We start from the raw sequence: 22166 nt of genomic DNA on the forward strand, positions 1-22166 counted from the left end.
GTTATTAGATGTCTAGCTTTATCCAGGTGGAGATGTCCAATAAGCAATTAGATACGCAGATCTCAGTTTTCACCCACGCCCTTCCCGCTCGGTACTAGACTTCCCGTAACCAGAAGCTTCAACTCAGGTTCTGGCCTGTTGACTTTCTCCTCCTTTGGCTTCAGAATAGGCTTGACTGGTGATTGGCTTTCCTTGGGCGATGACGCTGTCTGATGGGCTGCCCTCACCTTTGCCCCGCCCCAATCCTGTCTCGTGCTTCCGGCCTGCCTTGCTCGATGATTGGCTGAAGCCTTGGACGGCTGGAAGCAGATTGGCTGGGCTCAGCGGCGAGGCCGCAGAGAGCTGTGGGTTCAAGATGGCGGGCGCCGAAGGAGGCCCGGGCGACGGTGAGCTGTGGCAGACCTGGTTGCCCAACCACGCCGTGTTCTTGCGGCTCCGAGAGGGACTGAAAAACCAGAGCTCAGCCGAAACTGAGAAGCCAGCTTCATCATTACCTTCGTCGCCGCCGCTGCCTCCTCAGTTGCTGACTAGAAACCTAGTCTTGGGCCTCGGCGGAGAACTCTTTCTATGGGACCCAGAAGACAGCTCCTTCTTAGTCGTGCGCCTTCGGGGCCCCAGCGGCGTTGGTGAGGAGCCCTCCCTCTCCCAGTACCAGGTACGGCCAGGCCGAATTAGGAAACGACCCTTAGCTAGCGTTTTCGTCCCTTTCGCATCCTGGCTATTTTTCGTCTGTTGGGTGGGAGAGGTGCTATGCGAGCGTAAGCAGACGTCTTTTGGGGGGTTGCCCAGCAGCTAGTGGAGAAGTCTCCTTTTCATTCGCTCTACCACGGCCGCCGAACCTTTGGAAGCCTCTCTTCCCGTATTTCATTCCTTCCACAAATGTTAATTGACTCTGACATCGCGCCGGACACTGTTACAGAAACGTATGCGCTCAAGGTGCTTAAGTTTTCCTGGTCTCAGAGGAAGGGAAGGAGCGCGGAGTCACAGTAAAGTATCAGTGGTGCAGGTGCTCTGAAGAGTAACAGCGGGGATACGGGGCTTGAGAGCGTGGGTGCATTCGCTATTTTTAGGAGGTGGTCCCTGAGAAACAGGTGTCACGGCGTCACTGCATAAAATAAGAGGGCCAATCCTAACTTTCTCTTGGGGTGGTTGTGAGCCTCAAGTCAGATCGTCTATTCCAAAGCACCAGATTTCCTCCCTGACATGGAGGCGGAATCCTCTGGAAATTAGGCCATCTCCAAAGTTGAAAGGGATGTTGGCTTGTCTTGGAGAAACCAGCAGCATGTGAAAGTCGGTGTAATCAGAGAGTGTTAGACTTCTTGAGATTAAACATTGCTTTATGGAAGCGTTTACATATAACAAGCCGATTCTTGTCATTTAAAGATTACAAAATAAGAAAACTTGGCACCCATTCTAACCTATCGCAGCTGTTGTGTGCTGGTTGAACCTTGTCGATGAAAAATGATTTGAATAAGGTGCTAGCAGTGTTTCTCCAGTTTTGAAAACAGGTTACGAGCCTACTGTCTACTAACTTTAAAATTTCAGTTTTTTTAATATAGTTCTTTTTTTTAATTTATTTTTATTTTTGGTTGTGCTGGGTTTTCATTGCTGTCTGTGCTTTCTCTAGTTGCAGAGAGTGGGGGCTGCTGCTTATTTCCGTGGCTTCGCTTGTGGAGCAGGGGCTCTAGGGCATGTGGGCTTCAGCAGTTTTGGTGCACAATTAGTTGCTCCAAGGCGTATGGAATCTTCCCCGGGCCAGGGAAAGAATCTGTGTCCCCTGCCTTGGCAGGTGGATTCTTAACCACTGTACCCACTAGGGAAGTCCTAAAATTTAAGTTAAGAGTAATTATTAGATGTTTGGCACAGAGTACAATAGCGCCCTATCCCTCTCTGCAGAATTTAGCACAGTCATGATTAAATTATTTATATTTGTTAATTCATTGCCTGAATTCTTTTCTGGAGTACAAGCACCAGGACAGTGTTGTCTGCCTTACTTAGTTTTGTATTCCCAGTACTTCTGTGTGCCTGGAACATATGAACTCTCAGTACAATATTTATGTCTGTCTGAATGACCTCAATCCTCAGAAATCCAAAAACTCGGAGGAGGAAGCAGCTTAGCATGAGTTGCAACTTTAAAGGAAATAAAAACATGAATAGTAACTTTAAAAACCAAATTAAAAAAATACCCTCCCCAAAAAAATCCAGATCAAAGGCATGAATAGTAACTTTAAAAACCAAACCAAACCAAAAAACCCACCAAACAGAAAACACCGGAATACTGTGATTACCACAGGTGACCTAAAGTGATGAGATTGTTCTGCCAAAGAAAGGTGGCCTTTGATTTGAGATAGATCGTTAGAATCATGTAGAAGATTGAGAAGATGGGGGAAGGAAGGAACGAACTATTGATGAGAGAAAAAAGCAATTTGATTAGAATCAGAAAAGGGCAGCTAAAAGCAAAAGCAATCCCGCCCCCCCCAAAAGACTCAAAAAACAAAGCCCAGACTTATATCAGTAACAATTAGTTGGAATCACATTATATTCAGCAGTCTTGTCTAATACAATTTTGGCAGACGTGATTCTCTGTACATCAGGATAAGCAATAGATTGGTAATCTCTTGGTTTATTACTGAAAGTGGATAGAGAAGAAAGGGAATTTGAGATACTCATGAGGGAAGAAATAGAAGTGCAGTTTTTTTTTTTTTTTTGGAAGGCATATAATGCCAAGACATATAACTTAACAGAACCCTCCTGAAAATGTCTCTCTTCCATAACTAAATCTGCCTAGGTAAAGTGCATTTTACTTGCTGCAGAAGTTCTTGAAGCTACTATCTTATGTTACTATTTATGACATAGTAATTATTTACTAATACTTCTGAGTTCTTAACTGGCTAGTCAACTAAAACATGTACTGAGAGTTAGCAACACGCCACATACGCCAAGGATAACAGGAAAGACAGAGCTTAAGTAATTCACAGTTGTATGGGATGAGCAAGTAAAAGGATAATTGGAATGCAGGGTGATAAAGGACTACAGTAGAATTATTTAGGGTGTGCTCTAGGAGGACAGAAAAGATGCACTGGTTCATGGCCAGAAAATCAGAGATATTTTTTGGGAGGAAAGTACATAGAAACTGAGTCTCCAAGAAAGTGTCAGCCAGCTAAAAAGAGAAAATTAGGGCATTGCAGGAAGGATCGTTGTACAGAATACATGGTGATTTCCCAGAAATCTGGAAGTATAAAGTACAAGTGGGGAATGGTGGAAAATTGAGGCTAAAGTGGTAGTCTGGAGTTTGATCATAAAAAGGGAAATTATATGTAGTATTGACCAAAGTAGGGAAATCTGATGCTTTTTATATAATATTCCAATGTAAGCAGTTAAAAAAATATTTCATCAGTTAATGGCTGAAGTGTTAGTACTTATCCAGAATGCTTCTTTATCCTACATTAATAGAAAACTAAAGTGGTACTATGCTTTCGAGTAACTGCCATATATATTTACATTAAAGTGAACTATTTTGACCAATTTGCTTTAATTTTCAGAGATTGCTTTGCATAAATCCACCCCTGTTTGAAATCTATCAAGTCTTGTTAAGCCCAACACAACATCATGTAGCACTTATAGGAATAAAAGGACTTATGATATTAGAATTACCTAAAAGATGGGGAAAGAATTCTGAATTTGAAGGTGGAAAATCAACAGTGAATTGTAGGTAAGTTGTATTTCCATTTAGTGTTTATCTGTATAATTTGTAATACATGCAGAAAATTCCTTAAAATCAGTGGTTCTTACGGTGTGTTTGCTACTATTGAAACGTCAGTGTACGGTAGTTAGTCTGCACATTGGGTTCTTGTGATAATGACTTTTATAGTGTATATGATATATATAGTATATATATATTTTGCCTAGATTACCACATTGCTGTCTCATTGGAAGTCAGGCTGTTTTATCAAGTAGGTTGAAATAAGATGCTTTAAAAGCAGTTATTATCTGTAAGCCAAACAGTTTTCTCATAAGTATAACTTAGTTTTGTATTTTTTTTCTTTGTCAATAAATCTTGAGAAATGAGTGTGTGAAAAATCTGAAAAGAAAATAAGGTAGAAACATACCTTTAGCTCCACAACCCTTAGGTTGGGCCTCCTTGAAAATGTTTCTTTTCTAAGTCTGTTTCATATCCACAATAGGAGTGACAATAACTGCCTTTGTATTTTCTATACAAAGTTACTAAAAGGATAAGTTACTCTGTCTGAAATCACTGGTACTCTGTAAAATACAGATTCGAAAATATTTGATTCTTTGATACTGGTTGGTAGATGCTTTGAATGCTGTCTCAGCAAGATGTTTGAAAAAGGAATTTAAAGGAAAGAGCAGAAAGCGTTGAGATAGGTTTTCCTTTAGAAAGTTTTGGAAAATTGCTGTCTTTATTTTAGTACCACTCCCGTTGCTGAGAGATTTTTCACCAGTTCAACCTCTCTGACTCTGAAGCATGCTGCCTGGTATCCGAGCGAGATGCTAGAGCCCCACATAGTGCTGTTAACGTCAGACAACATCATAAGGTAAGTCTGTATCTTACAGTTTTGTGAGTGGGAAGATTCCCTTAATTGCCAGTTAACACCTTGGAAAAACTATCTGATGGCTGCTATAACCTGTTCTCCATCATGGGAGCAGTGTTCAGCTGTCCTAACTTACATGTCTTAATTACTGCTGTTCCCTCTCAGCTAGTCTTTCTGCCTCCAGTCTCTCCATTCCCAATCTAACTATTAAAATAATCTCCCTAAAACTGGTTTTACCATTTCACTCTTTTGGAGGTGATATAGCATAGAGAAAAAGAGAATTTAATTGGGAAGTGAGAGATTTGAATTCTTTGTCCCAATGTCACTTCTGTCTTTGGAATGTTAAAAAACAACAACTTGGGCATCTGTTTCTAATTTGTCAAATGAGCAGGTTTGATTTGATCATTTCTAAAGCTGCTTTCCAGGTTTGCGTTGTTATGATTAAATGCCCTCGTCTTACAGAGATTGATATTACCGGTTAACTTTCTGAATCTGCCTTATGTAAAAAGTTTGTGAGATGACTAGACAAGGTGTATACAGCTAAGAACTGAAGTACAGTGGTTGGGGAAGGCTGATATAAGGAATTTTGGTAAGGGCAGAGACTATTTCTTCATGTACCAAGGAAGCCTTTTTGGGTTGCTTCAGAACAAATGAAGTAGGCTACTTTTGTCAGTAACAGCCAGATCTTTGGCAAATTGTTGTAATGACTGGTAGGAAAATTCTCAAAAACTGACTGGGTGGAAAGGAAGGAGCAACTTTAGGAAATAAAAGAGAACTTTAAGTGCTGGCTTTCTTCTCTTTTGATTGCTAGAATTTACTCTTTGCGTGAGCCCCAGACACCGACTAAGGTCATTGTACTTTCAGAAGCAGAAGAGGAAAGTCTAATACTCAACAAAGGGTAAGTTTTTATTTCTGTCGTTAAATTTTTTTAAAATTGGTTTATTGGGATTGTGAATGCAATTTTAAGATTATAAGATTTTCCAGAGGTGACTTTAGCATGGTTTTTGGTAATATGAGAAATAAGAAAAAATAGGTGATATGAGTAGGTAATAAGAAGTTACAAATCTGAAAGTTACTCTGCTAGTTTGATCTTTTTTCAAGAAAGTTCAAAACTGTGAGTAGCCAAAACTTAGTCCCTGTTGTGTCATGAATAAGAGAATGAATTATAATATTTCAAAGTCACAGAAAAAGTGGAAGGGGAGAGTGTTGGGCTGGAGGCCTGCCAGGTGTTCACTCAGCATGGATGAGCAGATTGCTGGACCCCCCAGACCAGCACCTAGTACCCCAGAAGCTGGAGTGGACCATAGACTGCCTTCTGCTTCTCATGTGACCCTGGCTTATGTTAGTTTTCTTGCCCACTGCAGAGCAAGTTCCTGGCTAGTTTGACTAGTAACAATCACCCTTTGAACTTACAAACTCCCTTCCTCTGGCCTCCTGCTCAGTCTTTCTGGTGATTACCACATCCTGTCACCCACAGTGTGTATGTAGAGTGAAGCCCGTAGTAGCAATATTTCTGGAAGTTCCAACTAGTTCTTTTCATGTCTTCATAATGGTCATATCTAACAGTCTATTTTTGTTTTGCTGTTATTCCTTTGAATATTGTACATGTAACTATTATGTATGTGACAGTTTCAGTATCTGAAGTCTTGGCAAGGCGGGGATCTAAATCTGTGTGTGTTCTTCCTCCTGTCCTGTAATCACAGCCACTTCCTCCTGTGGTTGCTGATCTCATTGTGCACTTGTGTTTACTTGATCTTAATGTTTGGAAATGTCAAGAGTCCAAGCTGGGAGTATGTTCTTCCAGAGAGGAATTTCTTCTGCTTCTATTAGGAGTCAGAAGTTGCCACTAGCCTGGGACCACATTAATTCTCATTAATTAATGAATTAATTAATTCATTAGTCCCAGAACTGCAAGTTTTCAGTCAGATGACTTTCATGTCTTGTACAGCCTTAGCTTCCTAAAGCCCCATCCATCCATCTCCACGATGGGGAAACACCTGCGAATTGATAGGTCCTGTTCTGGTGTCAGCAGAGCGTTTCCATAGCTTCTCCGCCTTTGCCAGACTCACTGTCTAGCTGAGAGGCTGTAGAGCGAGCACAGTTGTTAAGAGCTTTGGCTCTGGTGTCAGCATCTGTACTACAGTCTTAGCTCTGCCACTTATCAGTTGTGGCATCTGGCAAGTTATTCAGTTTCACTTGGTCTCATTTCCATGACTATATATTCCATGAATGTAAAAAGTAGTGACCACTGGGGACTTCCCTGGTGGCCCAGTGGTTGGGAATCCGACGCACAGTGTGGGGGCCGCAGGTTCAGGCCTTAGTCAGGGAACTAAGATCCCACATGCCATGGAGCATCCAAGCCCGTGCAGCCAACCGCTGAGCGCATGTGCCACAGCTACAGAGGCTGTGCGTTGCAACGAAGGATTCCACGAGCTACAACTAAGGCCTGACACAGCAAATAAATAAATAACACTTAAAAAAAAAGAAGTCACCATTTACTTGGATTATTGTACAGAATAAATGAGATCATGCATAGAAAGTGCCTAACATGGCACAGAATAAGTACTCATTAATTGATATCTTCTATCATTATTATTAGAAATATTACTGTATTAAGTCTCAGTTAGGTTTGGATGGCTTTAGGTCTTTTTGAAATAACCGATGTGTCTGTTTGTTTCCAGTCATTGTCCTAATTGTTTAGCTTAACTCTCAGGTAGTTCTTTTAGTCTGGATTTGGGGATTCCTCATGGTGGCCAGGCGGTGAAGCGTCTGCCTGGAATGCAGGAGACCCGGGTTTGATTCCTGGGTCGGGAAGATCCTCTGGAGAAAGAAATGGCAATCCACTCCAGCACTCTTGCCTGGAAAATCCCATGGACGGAGGAACCTGATACAATCTTTGAGGGTTTCCCTGGTGGCTCAGAGGTTAAAGCGTCTGCCTCCAATGTGGGAAACCGGGTTCAATCCCTGTGTCGGGAAGATCCCCTAGAGAAGGAAATGGCAGCCCACTCCAGTATTCTTGCCTGGAGAATTCCATGGACAGAGGAGCTTGGTAGGCTACAGTCCACGGGGTCACAAAGAGTCGGACACGACTGAGTGACTTCACTTCACAATACCATATACCTTTCCACGTAATAAAGGAACTAAGATGTGGTACTTATCACACCTTGGAATGATGTTGACTGTCTCAAAAGCTGTATGAAATTGTGGTTTTATTTTAACCATATTCATTACCTTTGTATTAAACTGAATCTTTTTGAAAAACCAATTATACAAAATTTTTAAAATAATAAAATAGCATGTTTTATCATTTATTTTTCCTGATTATAAAGGTAATGTATATTTTTGTAGAAAATCGGGAAAACTGTAGAAAAGTATTAAGAAAATGAAATATTTAAAAATTTCCTATAGTGTGATCATAATACTGCACCAGAGTGCTACTTTTGATATAAATCAGGTAATTCTACTTCCCTACTCTCCATACTTCACTTCCTAGAGAGGCCATGGCCTGAAGGCCTACGGGTCTGCCCGCTTTCTGCACGCTTCCACCTCAGTCCTCCTACCGCCTTGGCTCTGAGCTCCAGCCACTCAGCCTTCTTGCAGTTCCTCACAGTCTCTGCCTCAACTACTCCTCCTTAACTACTACTCCACATAACCACAGACTCACTGCCTTACTTTCTTCAAATCTTTGCTCAAATATCACCTTATCAGAGCCTTTCCCAGGTCACCTGAAGTAGCACCTCCATCAGCACCCCCTTCCCCTGCTTTATTTTTCTTATAACATCTTTTTCTGATTTTATGTTATCTGATTGTATCTTCTCTGTTGTCATCTTTTTCGTTAGAGGGCAGGGCCTTTGTTTAATTCACTGAGGTTTCCCAGAACCTACAGTGCCTGGCACAAAGGAGATACTTAGTAAATATTTGTGGACTGAATGCATCCTACTGCTAAGAAATAACTATGGAGTCTTTGTATTCTTCTGTTTCTTTTCGTATTGATGCGTGTCTGTATGGGTGTAGTTTTGCTATTTGTGTGACTGTGTATTTAAGCAGTTTATATAGTTCTGTGGTCTGCTGCTTTCATTTAATCTTACGAGCCTTTTCCAGCATTGTTTAACATTTTTCATAATCGTAACTTTGTCTTCTCACTCCATTGAATACAAATTCCACCCCACCTGCTGTTATTGGAAGTTTTGTTTTCATTTTGGTTTTTAACTCTCTTTTCAGAAGGGCCTACACTGCATCTCTGGGAGAGACAGCAGTTGCATTTGACTTTGGGCCATTGTCAGCAGTCCCGAAGCACATATTTGGACAAAAAGGCAAAGAAGAAGTAGCAGCTTACCCTCTGTACATCTTATATGAGAATGGGGAGACTTTCCTTACATACATTAGTCTGTGGCACAGGTAAGCTGAGGGGGAACCCACCTGCAGTGAAAGTTGAGCTTGTGCTACAGTATAGATTGTCATGGTTGGACCCGGGGTCCATGTTTATGAGTCTGTGGAAATACTGCAGCCTTTCAGTGCTGGCTTGCCCATTTTGGAGAAAAAGTTTGTACAGATCATTTGACCTCTTTTTCTTCATATTATTTGGGTGAGTTCTATAGAATAATCCCTTAAGTTAGGCTGGATTTGTGTTCACAAAGTCTAGTCAATCAAAAAGTATTTACAGATGGTCCCCAACTTAGTCAGACTTACGATTTTATGATGGCACAAAACCAGTTACATTCAGGAGAAACTGTACTTTAAGTTTTTCATTTTGATTTTTTCCCCAGGATAGTGATAGTCAGTTGATAGCTTCTTATGATGCTGGGCAGTGAGCACAGCTCCCAGTCAGCCACACGATCAGAAAGGTAAACAGCTGACACACTTACAGCCATTCGTGTATCACTCTCAGTATAGTACTCAATAAATTAGAGATATTTAACACTTCATTCTAAAATAGGCTTCATGTTAGACGAGTTTGCCCAATTGTAGACTAATGTGGATGTTCCGAGCACATTCAAGGTAGGCTCGGCTAAGTTATGATGTTTGGTAGGTAAGGTGTATTAAATCCTTTTTTGACTTAAAATATTTTCAACTTAACAATGAATTTATTGGAATGTAACTCCACCTTAAGTCGAGGAAGATCTGTATCATGGATCTTATGTGAACAAGGTACCATGGGGATGGTGAGACATGGTAATCTGGTCTTTTAATGTCCCAGTTGTGGGGAAGAGACATACATAACCAAGGAAAGGTAATGATTTAGACTGTATTCATGGTACATAAAAGCTCAGAGGAAGGAGAGATGATTCTGACTGAAGAAGTTAAGATTTTCATAGAGAAGGACTGTGTCATGTGGAACTTAAGGCTTTAATGCAGGATTAAATGAAGCATCAATGACCATTTTAGTCAGAAGTGCAGCTTTGAAGTCAAGTATGAAAATAGGCAAGTGCAAGTGTCGTTCAAGGTCCCAGTGATTAAACACTTGGGACTAGAGCTGAAGGTTCAGGTAGGGAGCGTTTAGGGATAAACCTGGAGGTATCTGTCCAGGGAAAACTCGGTAGTTAAGGGATGTGGAGTTTTTTCTGTAGGAATAGGGTAATAGGAAGACAGTGATGGTTTCTAAAGAAGCATAAAACAGTTGGCTGGAAAGGGACTGGAACCCAGGGACTTCTAAAGAAACTTCCAAAATTTAGCTTACAGTCTTCAAGAGTTTAAACTCTGGTGGTAATGTGAGGGAGAGATGAACATAGTAAATACTACGAATGAAGGGTCAATAAGACTTTGTTGCTCTTTGGATAAGAGAGTGAGGCATTGACACAAATAGGTCAGGAAAGGCAACTAATTTGAAATAAATAATTCCAGTAATTTGGAAATATTCCATGGACAGTTGGAAATAGAGGACTAGTGAGAAAACTGTTCTGGTAAGAGAGTCAGTAGAGTATAAGAATTCTGGGAAAGTTTGTAATTAGGCATAGGGCCCAAGTCTGAACATCATGATTTATTTATAAATCAGCTCAATAGATATTTATTCAGGGCTCAATATGTAGCAGAATGTGGGAATACAAGATCAAAGGCAGAGTCCCTGCTGTGTGGTTCCTTGTTCATCAGAAAGTCATGCTACAAACCAAAACCGTCGTACAACCTGAGTACAGTGGTGAAGGCGTAAACCACAGTGAACTGAGGGCTGGCCCCTCTCGGCCTCTGCGCTGTTGACAGGGGCTGCCCTGTGGGGCAATGCTCAGCAGCATCTCTGGCCTCTAGACACCAGTAACCTGTCCCCGTCCTCCCAGCTGTGGCAACCACTCATGTCTCCAGATGTCACCAGTGGCCCCCTAGGGACAAAATTATCTCCAGTAGAAAAGCACCAAAGAGGTGGAAATTCAGTGGGAAAGTGAAAAAGTGGGGACACTGGGAATAGACCAAATTTTTAATCAATGTCTGATAGCTGGAGACAGAGTCAAAAAGGGTTTTAAGTGATAGGTATGGTGTTCTGTCAACATTTCCCGAGGATGTTTTCACTCTTTTTTTAGCCCTGAGAGTGTGGGCAAGCTGTTGGGCCCGTTGCCCATGCATCCTGCTGCTGAAGATAACTATGGCTATGATGCTTGTGCCGTGCTCTGCTTACCGTGTGTCCCTAACATCCTGGTGATTGCTACTGAATCAGGAATGCTGTATCACTGTGTTGTGCTGGAGGGGGAAGAAGAAGATGACCAAACAGTAAGTCGGGCGATCGTGGGCATATTCGTATCTCCAACACTGGGGACAGTTCTTAGAATGGTATGAAGGCTTCGTACAGGAGGAATTTTATACTTGATGTGTGTGTGTGTGTGCTCAGTTGTGTCTGACTCTTTGCCACTCTGTGGACTGTAGCCCGCCAGGCTCCTCTGTCCCTGGGATTCTCCAGGAAAGAATACTAGAGTGGGTTGCCATTTCCTCCTCCGGGGGATCTTCTGACCCAGGGATCAAACCCATGTCTCCTGTGTCTCCTGCATTGCAGGCCGATTCTTTACCTGCTGAGCTACGTATCTGGCACTTATTTTGGAATTTTATATCTGGCACTATTTTGGAAACTTAACACTCAAAATTAATTGAAGCCCACTCTAAATACTTAAACTGAAAAAAGTTAGGATGTACCCAGCTTATTTGGTCCAGCAGCCTACATGTTTCTTAACTTTAAACTGCTACGTTTGGTGACAGGTGTAAAGAACCTTGGAATAACTGAATTGGCTCTTCTCTAAATTTGTGTGTTTACATCTTCCCAAGAGCAGAGAAGCCTTTTATTCTCTTTTAAGAGTAACAAAGCACAGTGTTGGAATAGAGGGTGGAATTAAGAAAAGTTTGGAAACACTGTTTGATACAGCTTTTTGCTTCTGTTTTTAGTTGTGTACATTTTCAAAGGAATATGAAACACTAAAGTTACAGTGCAGGTTTTTTGTTTGTTTGTTTACAGTCAGAAAAGTCCTGGGACTCCAGGGCTGACCTCATTCCGTCTCTGTATGTGTTTGAGTGTGTTGAGTTGGAGCTTGCCCTGAAACTGGCATCTGGAGAGGATGAGCCCTTTGATTCTGACTTTTCTTGTCCAATCAAACTTCACAGAGGTAAAGTGTTCACTAAATTTAGTTCTTATGTCTCATTATATTTATACAAGATTATCACAGACCATTCCTGTGTAATTTGTTTTTTGTGTTCCAGCCTTTAAAATTTTGACTACTAGGTTCTTTTGGCCTTTTAGCCACAACATTATACTGTAGATTCAAGAAAAGCAAATCTCCCAAATTTTCATTCAGATCGTGGTCTTCAGGCTGGATCAACTCAGATTTATAATAGTCATTTTTTCCCCTGGTCTAATCAAAAGTAGGTTCATTATTCAAATTGTTAAATGTATGCAAACTTGAATAAACTATAAAAATAAATTTTAAAATAAAGTGATAATATACTTGTATTAAGATATCTCTTTAAAATACCTTTCTTCGTTTGAGAACATACCATCTTGTTATACCCAGACCCATTTGAATGTTACCTTTTTTTTTTTCTTTTGCTTTTACTTATCTGGGTTGGCTCCAGAGCTTTCTGGCAGCTTATCTCTTCATCTAGGGAGCTCTTGGCTAAACTGCTGAGACAGTCACAGTGTGTCACCTGTGTCATTCAGACTCAGAGTGGTTGAGTGGAAGGAGTTGGTAACTAGGAGTCTGGAGTGTCCTAGGCCTTAGTTACAGCTCTAACATTAATCGGCTCTGTAGTATTGGACATTTATTCAGCCTCTCTGATCATTAATTTTCTCACCTAAAAATAATAAGGATAACATCAGATGATCTCTAAAGTCCCTTCTGACATAAAAATCCTATAATCCTATTTGCTCCTCAACTTTCTCGTCTAGGATCTAGGTGTCTTCCCTGTGAAGAATGAGGAACAAAAGCTTCCTCAGTCGGGAATAATGGGGTGAACCTTTCATAGTTTTCCTCTCTTAGTCCAGAGAAAGGGAATTCAATCCTGAAGCAGCCTGACCTAATCTGCTGACAGTCTTATTAGCCAATTTGCCCAGGTTTGGTAATACTGGCTTCAGTATAATCTAACATTTAAGAGCATAGTAGCCTTTATATAATAAACCAGCAAAGAGAACTCATTGGGCATGTCTGGTCTCTAACTGGAGAGATATGGTCTAAATATTAAGTCTCAGAACTTTGCTTTATAGATGAGGAAATTGAGACCTAGTGAGGTAAAGTCACGTAAACTAATTGGTTTCCTTATAGATACATATGTCTTGGGGAAATCTTAATTGTAGGCTTTTTTCTTGATTCTTTGAATAAGAGAACATTTTCATATATGAAACTTATGAAATTTTCACTCATTCATGTTTGTACTTAAAGCATATTACAATCACTGAAACATTCCCAGATTTTTAATGACGTAAATGAATGGCTTATGTTACCACATATCTTGTCAGGGGTGTCTAGCAAATTTACGACTGCAGTTACTAGTATTTCCTTTTTTCATAATAGATTCTGTCACATCCACATATTAGGGTTTTTCTGTTGACTTCAGCACCACAGACACATTTCAAAAAGCCATTTTAAATAATAGGAAACCTAATGAGATGATTTAAGCTTTGGAAGTCCCAAATTAAGGTGTGAGCAAATGAAAAGAAACTTTTCAGTACTTTATTGTTCAGAGAGATGATTACCATAGAGATTGCCAGAAGCCTTTTTTTTTTTTTTTACTGTTCATAACATAATGCTATTTTCAGAGGTGTTATGCAGAACCCCAACATATAAACAGATAAAAATAATATTTACTTACTATAAATTCAGCAGTAAGAAAGTGAGGATGCTAGATAAAAGAAAAATTTGGTTTAGGAGCTTATGGTTGACAGTTACCATCTTAAATCAGCTTTAGTATATACATATTTTTTAATATCTTGTTTTCATTGTTTAATGTTTTAAAAGTCCTGAGTCACAGGGATAAATATAAATAATATATATTCATCTTTTAGTTTAATGATAGTGTTACTGATAACTAGGGCTAAAACAATAGAGGAAAAAATAGAGAAATTTTCATTAAAATTATGTAATAACTGCTCATATTTCTTGGTGTAAATAGAAATACAAAAATTATATCTAAAATTTCAACAAACAATTCTCTGTAAGTCAACATTATCAGGACAAGTAAAACTGCACGTTTCACACCTGACTTACCATCTGTGACAGGACTGTTCACTAAGCTGCTGTGCTGAAGTCTTTTCAGCACCTGTGCTGGAGGAGTGCAGCAGCTTCAACAGTTTCATGTAAGTAGACGTGTGCAAGCACAGGTTTTTTACAGAGCTAGAGCCTTTCTGACCATTTTATTTTGAAAACTAAATAAATGCACAGAGATGGACAGAAAGGCGTAAGTCAGTTCCTTGATAGCAAGTGTTTATGTTCAGTGAACTCTGTGTTAATACTTGGAAAAAGAACATATTTGTAATGAGTTTCTTAGTTATACTTTTAAAATGTATTTGAAAACTGAAGTCATTTTTTTAAATTCCCAAACCCCTGACATAGTGCCACAGTGTGAAGGTCCTGTTGACCTTGCATCACTTCCGTCATCACCAGATGCATTTGTGGCCTACTCAGGTGAATTCTCTTAGTTTTCTAATGGCTTCCTTTATATTGTTGTTTCCGTTTTCAGATCCCAAGTGTCCTTCAAGATACCACTGTACTCATGAAGCTGGTGTACATAGTGTTGGGCTAACTTGGATTCATAAACTTCACAAGTTTCTTGGGTCAGGTGAGTTTTTGTGCTTTTCAGTATGTTTCATAGAGTCTATCAAAAATTAGTTTGGAACAGAAAAACAATAGAGGTTATGACACCAAAAGATAGTTCTTTGAAAAGATCAGCAAAATTGAGAAACCTATACCTAAACTGACCAAAAAATAAAGACTCAAGTTACTACAATTAGAAATGAAAGAAGGGCTGTTCTGCTGACCATACAGAAATATGAGATTATAAGGATATACCAAGAACAAAATATGATAACGGAATACCAAGAACAACTGTATGCCAATTAGACAAGCTAAATGAGATGGACAGATTTCTGGAAAGATGCAAATCAACAAAACTGACTAAAAAAGAAATAGAAAATTCGAATAGACCTATTACATAACAATATATAACATGAGATTGAATCAGTAATCAAAACTGATTTTGATTATTGTGCTTTGCTCAGTCACGTTTGATTCTTTGCAACCCCCTGGGCTGTAGCCCGCCAGGCTCCTCTATCCATGGAATTTTCCCAGTATGAATACTGGAGTGGGTTACCATTTCCTACTCCATGGGATCTTCCTGACCCAGGGATTGAACCCACATCTCTTATGTCTCCTGCATTAGCAGGAGGATTCTGTACTACTGCACCACCTAGGAAGCCCTTTGAAGAATTAATACCAATTCTTCCTAACTCTTACAAAAAATAGAGGAGAAAACACTTCCCTGATCACTTTATGAGGATAATGTGCTAAAAGCCAGACAACAACATCCAAGAAAAGAAGACTAGAGACTCATATCTCTTAGGAGTGTAGATATAACAACTATCTTGAAAAACAGGAACAAAAGTTGGAGGACCCACTTTGCAATTTCAAAACTAATTAGAAAGGTACAATAATCAAAACAGTATGATAATTGGTGTAAGGATACAGATATAGGTCAATGAATAGAATTGAGAGTCCAGAAATACACTCTTAGATTTATAGTAAGTTGGTTTCAGCAGTGGTCCTAGAACAGTTACATGGGGGAAAGAATAGTCTTTTCAACAGATGGTGCTGGGACAAGTGTACATCTACATGCAAGAATGAAATTGGACTATTACCGCACGCCAGACACAAAAATGAACTCAAAATTGATCCAAGACTAAAATACGAAAACAAAAATGATATACCATGTAGAAGAAAACACTAAAAACAACCTACAGAATGGGGGTAAATACTTGCTATCCGTGTATCTGATAATGGATTTGTGTTCTGTAATGTGTTCTTTTGTAGATGAAGAAGATAAGGACAGTTTACAGGAACTGGCTACAGAACAGAAATGCTTTGTAGAACACATTCTTTGTACAAAGCCGCTGCCATGCAGGTAAGGACCTTCTCACCCTTGTAAAAACACCCTTGTTTCAGTAATTCAGGTCCATGGGTATATGTGAATATTACACTCACATGTAGACAGGATTCTTCACCCCAAAAGAATCTGTTCTTCAAAAGCTCTCCTCTGCCGGGGCCACTCTACATTGTGCGTCCTCTGTCTCAGAGGTATTTCCCCTGTCATAACCCCAGGCTTCACTTGACTATGATTCTTCTATCTGATCTTAATATCATTTTATAGAGGGTTCCCTTGATTTCCCAGAACCCCTTCAAATTCTTTTATTCTTTATCTTTGAAGCACATATTTGTATTCATGTTTGTGTTTATTTACTGTCTGTCACCACTACTAGAATATATATGTTTCATGAAGGCAAAGACCATGTCTTTTCATACTTTTTTATATATATATATATATAACTCCTTTTCGCTCTGCTGGGTCTTCCTGCACTGTAGTCTTCTCTAGTTGCACCACGTGGGGACTGTTCTTCATTGCAGTGTGAGGGCTTCTCATTGTGCTGGCTTCTCTTGTTGCAGGGCACAGGCTCAGTAGTTGTGGCACATGGGCTTAGTTGCTCCAAGGCATGTGGGATCTTCCCAGACCAGGGATCGAACTCATGTCTCCTGCAGTGGCAGGTGGATTCTCTACCACTGAGCCACCAGGGAAGCCCTGTTTCATACGTTATTTATCCCATCACCTGTACCATATACCATATACCATTTAGTCTGTACACTGAAGTGTCTTGACAGGATGCCTGGGATATACTCAGTAAATATTTGATGACTAGAATAAACCAAAATAGATTCCTCTGGAAAGGGCCTAGAGTGAGTAGAGGAGACCTGAGCAAGGAGTCAGCACTTTCTTCCAAGCAGCGAGTGGAGGATGAGGAACCCAGCCCAGGAGGGAAACTGGAGTAAAGGACTGCCAGAGAGACTCAAAGAGAACCCAGGGATGGATGCTTGGGAGGAGGATCCCAGCAGCCTCAGATAAGCACAGCAGAGCATTGCAGAGAGGTGAAGTGTCCACATGGAGGCTCATCAGGAACCACAGAGAAATGCTGTTGGGGCAGGAGAGGATATCACGGGTGAAAAATGAATGGGGAAAACAGGCAATAAAAATCTCATGTATGAACATTTCATAAAACAGGTAAAATTAAACAGTATTGAAACCAATGTATACGTACATAGATAGGAAAGCTATAAAACAAAACAAGAACCTGAGTATCACAGAAATCAAGTGGAAGGTTGTGGTCAGGGAGAGTCACATGGGAAGTCTAAGGCCCCTGCAGTGTTCTAAGGCTTGGCCTGGAGAGTGGTTGCAGAGTGCACATATGTACTCCTTTGTGTGTATATTTCACACACTAAAAACACAAAATAAAAATTTTAACTTCCCAGACTCCCCCCAACTCACCATCACTCCCCTCCCTCTGCAAAATAAGACAACTGGGAGATGTGGCAGGAGAAATAGTGCTGCAGGCGCCTATGGAGAGACTGCTGGCTCTGAAGGGAGAGGGAGCAGGTTGAGGAGAGTGCTTCAGGTGGGACAGGTGTGAGCTGTTTATAAGCTGAGGGTAAGTAGACAGTGGGGAGGTTTGTGATAGCAGTCGATAGAGTGGTTCTCAGAAGAGGGGAGAGGGGGGTGGTGTCCACTGCACAGGGGCAGAAACAAGCTGTGGGAGTGAGAGAAGCATCCGGGCAGGAGAGGAGCGCACTGGCAGGAAAGACAGCTCCTGTCTGAGGTCCACAGTTTTCGGTTTCTTCAGTGGAGTAAGAACCATGACTTGAAGCTGCCTGCTGTGCACGGTACAGTGAATCCTGTGACACAGATGCTGGCCTGCGTTGAATTTTTAATGTCAGAAAGACACTACTCGAGATTGTGAGCTCTTAACTGTGTTGGGTGCTCTGCTAGGTATGCAGAGGTCCCTGGGGCTTCTGGGCAGGTTGGGGAGAAAGACGCATAGAGAACTGGCTTCAGGATATGGTGGTAACTGCTGAGATGACAGCAAGTACCAGAGGGCTGTGGGCTCCCGAGTGACCTGCAAGTCAGTGGCCTGCCTCAGGCTGCTGAGTGACAGCTTGATCCAGCCCCATGGAGCTGTAAGTGGTACGGGTTTTCCAGTCACCACCTCTGAGGTTACTGCCCTGATAGCACGTCCCAGGCAACTGCTAGCCCAGGCCTGAGAAGGCCACAAACCTCAGCCATGTTGTGGCTTCGGATCCACTGCCTTGGCTGCTCTGCAGTGTAACTATGGCTGTGTGTTCTTTTCAGGCAGCCAGCTCCGATTCGAGGATTCTGGATTGTCCCTGACATCCTGGGGCCAACAATGATCTGCGTCACCAGTACCTACGAATGCCTCGTCAGGCCTTTACTGTAAGTCCCGCTCTTGTGTTCCCACATGGCTCTCATTAATTCCGCAAAATCTAAGCTGGGATGTTGCCCTCAGTAACCAGACTGAAAGTACATGGTTTATGCTCTGGCTTCTGACTGGAGGGTTGGAAGTGGGGTATCTCTGTTGCTCCTGCCATCTCTGGAAGAGTTTATTTTACGCATAATTTCTGGCATCTCCTTTGGCTAGCAGAGTCGAGAGCTTTAAAGTGTGGAAAGAATACTAAAATACTGAACTCCATCATTAATATGAGTTAGATTTAGTGATTTTAAACTCTGTGTCAAGCTCAGAAGTACTAGCCATTTACCTGCACTCCATCCTATAGTCAGACCAGCGGGCTACAGTCCATGGGGTCACAGAGTTGGTTGGACACGACTGAGCGACTAAACCACCACACTACAAGGACAGCACTGTTATCCTCATTCCATAGACGAGGAAACAGGAATAGAGAGGTTAAGTAGATGCTGAAGTCATAGGGAACACTGAGAATGAGGCTGTACATATGGGGCTTTCTGACTTAAAAGTCCACACTCACTCTTAATTTTTACATCTCTGCCAGCCTCACAGGCTCATCATAGAATGTGTAAACTCTGGAAGAAAGGTGGTATGCAGCTGAACTCATAATTCTTATTCCCCTTAAGGAACCCATAGTGAGCTATTGGTTATCTAGATACCTTCAAATCATTTTTCTGCCAACTCCCTGAAATGTAAGTTGTCTATGTAAAGTAACATTATTAACAATCGCCCAGGTTTGAATTATTGCAAAGTCAGTCACTTGCCAAGCTGTTAAAGTCTTCAGTCTTTAAAGTTTTCTGAAGTTATTGAGAGTTTTTGTTACATATTATAGTTTCTTAACTCTCAGAATTCCAGATAAATGCAACATGTTTCTTATACTTAAAGCAAGTATCTCCATGGTCAGTGTTATTTATTTTGCAGAAGCACAGTCCATCCAGCGTCTCCTCCCCTGCTTTGTACCCAAGAGGATGTTGAAGTAGCAGAGTCTCCCCTCCGTATTCTCGCTGAAACCCCGGATTCCTTTGAAAAGCATATTAGAAGCATTTTGCAACGTAGTGTTGCAAATCCAGCATTTTTGAAGTATGGGATTTAGAGCATATCAATTTTTGGCTTTAATTTGTGGCTGTGTTGGGTCTTCACTGCTACATGTGAGCTTCCTCTAGTTTCAGTCTGTGGGGACTTCTCATTGCGGTGGCTTCTCTTATTGCAGACCGCGGGCTCTACTGCACGGCCTTCAGTAGTTAGTGGTGCATGGGGTTAGTTGCGCCGCAATGAGGGAATCTTAGATTCTGGACCAAAGATCGAACCCATGTCCCCTGTACTCACAGGCAGATTCTTACCCACTGGACCACCAGGGAAGTCCCAGGCCTATCAGTTTTAAATAGTGCCTCCCTTCTCTGTTTTGTAAAATGTCTGTTTTCATCCTCTTTGTCCTCAACTGTTTCTTTTCATATGCATTTTATATGTTGGAAGAAACAAAGGGCACCTTTAATCAGCTAGTGAGAACAGAGGGAGAGAACAGATACCAGGAGGCATTTGAGAAGAATAAACAACAGGAACTGTAAATAGTAGTTATGTCATGAGTTTGTTTTCAGTTGTTTTATTCAACTAAGGATAGAATTTTTTTTAAGATCATCTGAAAAAGATATGGCTCCTCCTCCCGAAGAATGTCTTCAGCTCATCAGCAGAGCCACCCAGGTGTTCAGGGAACAGTACATTCTGAAACAGGACCTGGCAAAGGAGGAGATTCAGCGGAGGTAGGATGGCCTCTGTTCACAGACTAACCCTGGCTGGTACCCAGCTTCTGATTAAACTTCTTTTGTTCTTGAAGGGTCAAACTGTTATGTGACCAAAAAAAGAAACAATTAGAAGATCTCAACTATTGTCGAGAGGAGAGGTAAGCGCCAGGACCAGAGAGGAAGCAAACAGTTCAGCTAGACTGGAGCTGTAGCTCTCCCTAAGATAGTGAGCAACATCAGCGGCTTCACCATCATGGTGGACTCCTAGAGACTCTTGCTTTTTATGCCATTAGGAAAAGTCTACGGGAAATGGCTGAGCGCTTAGCCGACAAATACGAGGAAGCCAAGGAAAAACAAGAAGACATCATGAACAGGTCAGTGGGCTATATAAACTGCATAACGTTCGGCTCCCCATTCAGGTACTACTAGTGTTACAAGTTCTCAGGTGCTGGGCACTCCCTGTGAGGTGTATCCTACAGAACGCAGTGCAGTGATGCTTTCCCCAAACCCACCCTGGAGGGCCCTCCTTCATAAGCACCAGATTCATACGTTAGAAGCTTCAGTTGGGATTGTGTTCCTCCCAAGGAGCTGAGATCTTAAGCTGCGACATTTGCTTATTACTTACTTCTTGCACAGGATGAAAAAAGTACTTCACAGTTTTCACTCTCAGCTCCCAGTTCTCTCTGACAGTGAGAGAGACATGAAGAAAGAATTACAGCTGATACCTGATCAACTTAGACATTTGGGCAATGCCATCAAACAGGTAGGAATGGATACAAGGTGGCTACATTTGGTTGGTACTTTTCAAAGTGTTCCTTCTACAGAAAATAATTTTGTCAAGTGTAAAAAGAATAGGCTAAAATAAATATTATGAAAATGTATAGCAAACCACAGCTAAAGTGTCCGTGTTCTTTTTGATACTTAAGGTTACTATGAAAAAAGACTATCAACAACGAAAGATGGAAAAGGTACTGAGTCCTCAAAAGCCCACCATTACTCTCAGCGCCTACCAGCGAAGATGCATTCAGTCCATCCTGAAGGAGGAGTAAGTAGTACTGCTAATCAGCCGTTACTGCCAGGTAGTTCTCACTTTGCAAAATGCCAAAATCAACCTTTCTTTGCCCAGGTAAGAGCATTTGACGTTTTGCAAGTCAAATTACCAAGACAGGAGGTCTATGATAGTGATAAATAAGGATTTAAGAGATGAGTATGGAGGGAGTGTCAAAATGGATGTCTTTCTTTGTAATTCTTTTGGGTGGTCCAGGTGTTCCCCAGTGAATATGTTCAAAAATATTCCCAGCAGTTGCACTACTGTATTTGCTGCCTCTATCCTTAAATGAATTCCTATCACCATCCATCTGAAACCTTAAGCCATTAATTTTAGCAAAACACTTCTAAAATATTTCAACATTACTAAATTCTTAAGAATCAGTGTTAATTATTAATGGCTTATTAATTCATTGTATTCCCCCAAAGTGAGTAACTGTATGATTTTACAGGGGTGAGCACATAAGAGAAATGGTGAAGCAAATTAACGACATCCGAAATCATGTAAACTTCTGAACCACCAGGAACAGACTCGCATCTGAAGTTAACACATGTGAAGGCTTAATCTTATTATAAAATGAACAAGTAGCACTAATTTATCAAGAAGCAGGTGCCTTGTTAGCGTATCAGTCTCATAATTTATAAAGAGGTATTCTGGATGAACTTTGGTGTGATTGTACATCACTTTTTATACTGTTTTATAATTAATTGAATAAATGCTTGTATTTAAAAAAAAAGCCTGAGATTTTGAGCTACACAGTGCCAGACCTCCATAAACCCTACTGAGTTTTCTCCATATTTGAGCAAGAATAAAAGCTGCATCTTAAAGTATAGCAACACCAG

General features: G+C 41.0%; 1 protein-coding gene across 3 annotated transcripts; it reads left to right on the forward strand.

The window, feature by feature from the left end:
* The first annotated feature begins 355 nt into the window (after nt 1–355).
* On the forward strand, nt 356–21977 carry NUP88 (nucleoporin 88). 3 transcript variants are annotated; one of them, XM_068976583.1, is made up of 17 exons: nt 356–655; nt 3543–3712; nt 4431–4556; nt 5365–5451; nt 8775–8951; nt 11063–11249; nt 11983–12130; nt 14697–14795; nt 16043–16133; nt 18405–18506; nt 19459–19617; nt 20133–20294; nt 20369–20434; nt 20570–20650; nt 20913–21039; nt 21203–21321; nt 21776–21977. In XM_068976583.1, exons 1-17 carry the CDS (start codon nt 356–358, stop codon nt 21837–21839), a joined length of 2265 nt encoding a protein of 754 aa, XP_068832684.1. In that variant the 3' UTR covers nt 21840–21977. The 3 variants fall into 3 exon arrangements, with proteins under 3 accessions (XP_068832684.1, XP_068832685.1, XP_068832686.1); XM_068976584.1 differs by having other exon boundaries at nt 20169–20294; XM_068976585.1 differs by having other exon boundaries at nt 561–626; nt 20169–20294.
* Nucleotides 21978–22166: the final 189 nt, after the last annotated feature.

This window comes from Capricornis sumatraensis, chromosome 8 (genome assembly GCF_032405125.1).
Source record: "Capricornis sumatraensis isolate serow.1 chromosome 8, serow.2, whole genome shotgun sequence".
In the NCBI taxonomy this organism is placed as follows: domain Eukaryota; kingdom Metazoa; phylum Chordata; class Mammalia; order Artiodactyla; family Bovidae; genus Capricornis; species Capricornis sumatraensis.

Excerpts from the sequence above, each read along its gene's own strand:
- NUP88 (XM_068976583.1), top strand. The coding sequence starts at position 356 with ATGGCGGGCGCCGAAGGAGGCCCGGGCGACGGTGAGCTGTGGCAGACC. Across the intron at positions 16,134-18,404 it reads ACAAAGCCGCTGCCATGCAG|GCAGCCAGCTCCGATTCGAG; the intron begins GTAAGGACCTTC and ends TGTTCTTTTCAG. Across the intron at positions 18,507-19,458 it reads TGCCTCGTCAGGCCTTTACT|AAGCACAGTCCATCCAGCGT; the intron begins GTAAGTCCCGCT and ends TTTATTTTGCAG.